Below are 2,756 nucleotides of genomic sequence, written 5' to 3'. Positions count from 1 at the left end.
GGGGGTAGGTTCCTGCTAGGTTCTGCGCCTCCACTCCGCCAGGTGGAGCTTAGTCCCGCACCAGTGCCTCGGGCGGTTCAGAGGTCACGCACATCCTGGGCCCAGTCGGCTCGGAGGAGCGCTTGGGACGCTGCGGCCGCCACCTTGCTGTCCTCCTCACAGCTCAGGCCCCGCGCCAGGCAGAGCTGCACCCCAGCCCACCCCGCCCGCCGCCCTCTCTCCAGGGCGCTCTGCCCGGCCTGCGGCCTGCTCGACAGACAGGCGGGAGCCGGGCGCCCGGCCGCCGCCATGGCCCACCTGCGCGCCTGCGAAGTCCGCCAGCTGCTGCACAACAAGTTCGTGGTCATCATGGGGGACTCGGTGCAGAGGGCCGTGTACAAGGACCTGGTGATCCTGCTGCAGAGGGACTGCCTGCTGTCCCCCAGTCAGCTGAGGACCAAGGGCGAGCTGACCTTCGAGGGCGACGTGCTGCTGGAGGGCGGCCGCTGGGGCCGCATGCACAACGGCACGCACTACCGCGAGGTCCGCCAGTACCGCGCAGCCCACCACCTCCTGCGCTTCTACTTCCTCACGCGCGCGTTCTCGCCCTACGTCGTGGACGTCCTGGACGAGCTGCGGGGCGGCCTGCACGCCCCGGACGTGGTGGTCGTCAACTCGTGCCTCTGGGACCTCTCGAGGTACGGCCGCGACTTCCGCAGCGCCTACCGCCAGGACCTGGAGAGCCTGTTCGGGCTCCTGCGCCGCGCGCTGCCCGCGCGCAGCCTCCTGCTGTGGAACACCGCCATGCCCGTGGCCGAGGTCGTCTCGGGCGGCTTCCTCCTGCCCGAGCAGCAGGCCCAGGGCGCCCACCTGCGCCGGGACGTCGTGGAGGCCAACTTCTACAGCGCGGTGGAGGCCAGCAGGCACGGCCTCGACGTGCTGGACCTCCACTTCCACTTCCGGCGCGCGGGCCAGCACCGGCTGCGGGACGGCGTGCACTGGGACCAGCGCGCGCACCGCCACCTCTCCCAGCTGCTGCTGGCGCACGTGGCCGACGCGTGGGGCGTGGACCTCCCCTGCCGCGCGCCCGTGGGCAGGTGGATCAGGGACGGTTCCGCCAGTGCAAGTGCGGACCCGGAGGGAGGGAGGCAGCCCTCCGACAGCAGAGGTGACACAAGCCGACAGGCCTGGTCCCAGCCCCCACCAAGGTTGATGTCGGTCCTCACTCCACGGCAACCTTCTACACCCATCGCCCATGCTCGACATCCGTTTTCGCCCTATGACCAAAGCACCCGTGTGTCCTCGCACCCATCTTCACATTCCAGGCAATTAAACAGGGACCTTCCAACGCTCCAGGTGGAACGTACCAGAGAAGGCAGCTCGAGGATTAGCGTCCTGGAGCGTTTGGGCCCCGTCCACAGAGTCTCTTCCCGGCACCAGAGCAGAGGGTACCCCCCTTACCCTCTCCAGCACCCAAGCAGGCCACACAGACGTCAGCGAAGGGACACCTAGAGGCAAAGCCTCAGCTGTACCGAGACCTAGACTCCATTCAATGGCTGGACAGACTGCCCGACTTCTCACGCAGGCCTGGCCTTCGGCAACCCTGCAACGGTGAGGGCCCCTTAGGCTTCTTGCTCTCTCCAGGGTACAACCTCGCACATTCTCCTTTGCCAAAGCCTCCACAACACTCTGGTGAGGGGGCAAGAACCCCGACCACCACACCATTCTCCTCTCAGCGTCTGTGCAGAAATGAACTCTAAATGAAAAACCACACACACCTGCAGCCACACACATATGCACACACGTGCAGAGGGTTGTCTTACCTGCGTATATCTTCCAATGGTAAGATTTCTCTCCATAGACAGTCTTCCTAGAAAAAAAACAACAGAAAACAACCGTGTTGATCCTTAAAAGTTATCACACCATTTCTCTTATGACTACAATGTCGTTACTTTTTACATACATTTATAGAACTTGATCCTCAAAGTTTTCTCCATAAATCGTCTTGCAGACTCTTTAAATTGATCAGAGCTTCAACATAACATTTATCCTTAAAAAAAAGGATTCTATTCACTAATGAAAGATTTTCTGTTAGAAACAAATCTCTACTTTCAAACTCATCTAATGCCCAGCACATTTTTAAAAAGAGACTTTAATTTGAGTGCAGTTTTAGATTCACGGCAAAAGCAGAGGAAAGTAGAGAGTGTCCATGTACTTCCCATATACCGATTCCCCCACTGTCTACATCCCACCCCAGGATGGCACAGCTGGTATTTTCTGTGAAACTGCGTTTATCACCCAAAATCCGTTTTTTAGGTTAAAGTTTCACTTTTGGTGTTGTACATTCTGTGGATTATAGATGATATGTACCCAGCTTTATATATTCGGAATCATTTCACTGCCATAAAATTCCTCTCTGCCCTTCCTCTTCATCCATCCCCTGCCCAACCCCTCGCAACCACCTTTCCACAACAGTCTCCATAATACTGCCTTTTCTTCAATGTTATATAGTTGGAATTATATAAATTGCCTTTTCAGATTGGCTTTTTTTTTTTCTTTTGGTTACATGCATTTAGTGTTCTATGTCTTTTCATGTCTTAATAGCTTGTTTTCTTTTAGTGCTGAATCCTGTTCTATCATCAGGAGGTACCACTGTTTATCCATTCACCTGCCGATGTACATCTTAGTTGCTTCCAAGTTTTGGAAATTATGAATAAAACTTCTTTGAACATTCATGTGCAGGTTTTTGTGTGCATATAATTTTTTGACTCCTTTGG

General features: G+C 56.1%; 1 protein-coding gene across 1 annotated transcript; it reads left to right on the top strand.

Moving 5' to 3' along the window:
- Positions 1-288: 288 nt before the first annotated feature.
- Positions 289-1,491, top strand: LOC136306435 (PC-esterase domain-containing protein 1B-like). The gene has a single exon (XM_066233020.1). The coding sequence runs from the start codon at positions 289-291 to the stop codon at positions 1,489-1,491; it is 1,203 nt and encodes a 400-aa protein (XP_066089117.1).
- The last annotated feature ends 1,265 nt before the right edge of the window (positions 1,492-2,756 follow it).

This window comes from Saccopteryx bilineata, chromosome 5 (genome assembly GCF_036850765.1).
Source record: "Saccopteryx bilineata isolate mSacBil1 chromosome 5, mSacBil1_pri_phased_curated, whole genome shotgun sequence".
NCBI lineage: Eukaryota > Metazoa > Chordata > Mammalia > Chiroptera > Emballonuridae > Saccopteryx > Saccopteryx bilineata.
Note: the sequence above shows the minus strand (reverse complement) of the source record. Positions and strands in the feature narration are given on the sequence as shown.

What these genes read in the sequence shown, in the direction of transcription:
- LOC136306435 (XM_066233020.1), top strand. Translation starts at nt 289, where the DNA reads ATGGCCCACCTGCGCGCCTGCGAAGTCCGCCAGCTGCTGCACAACAAG.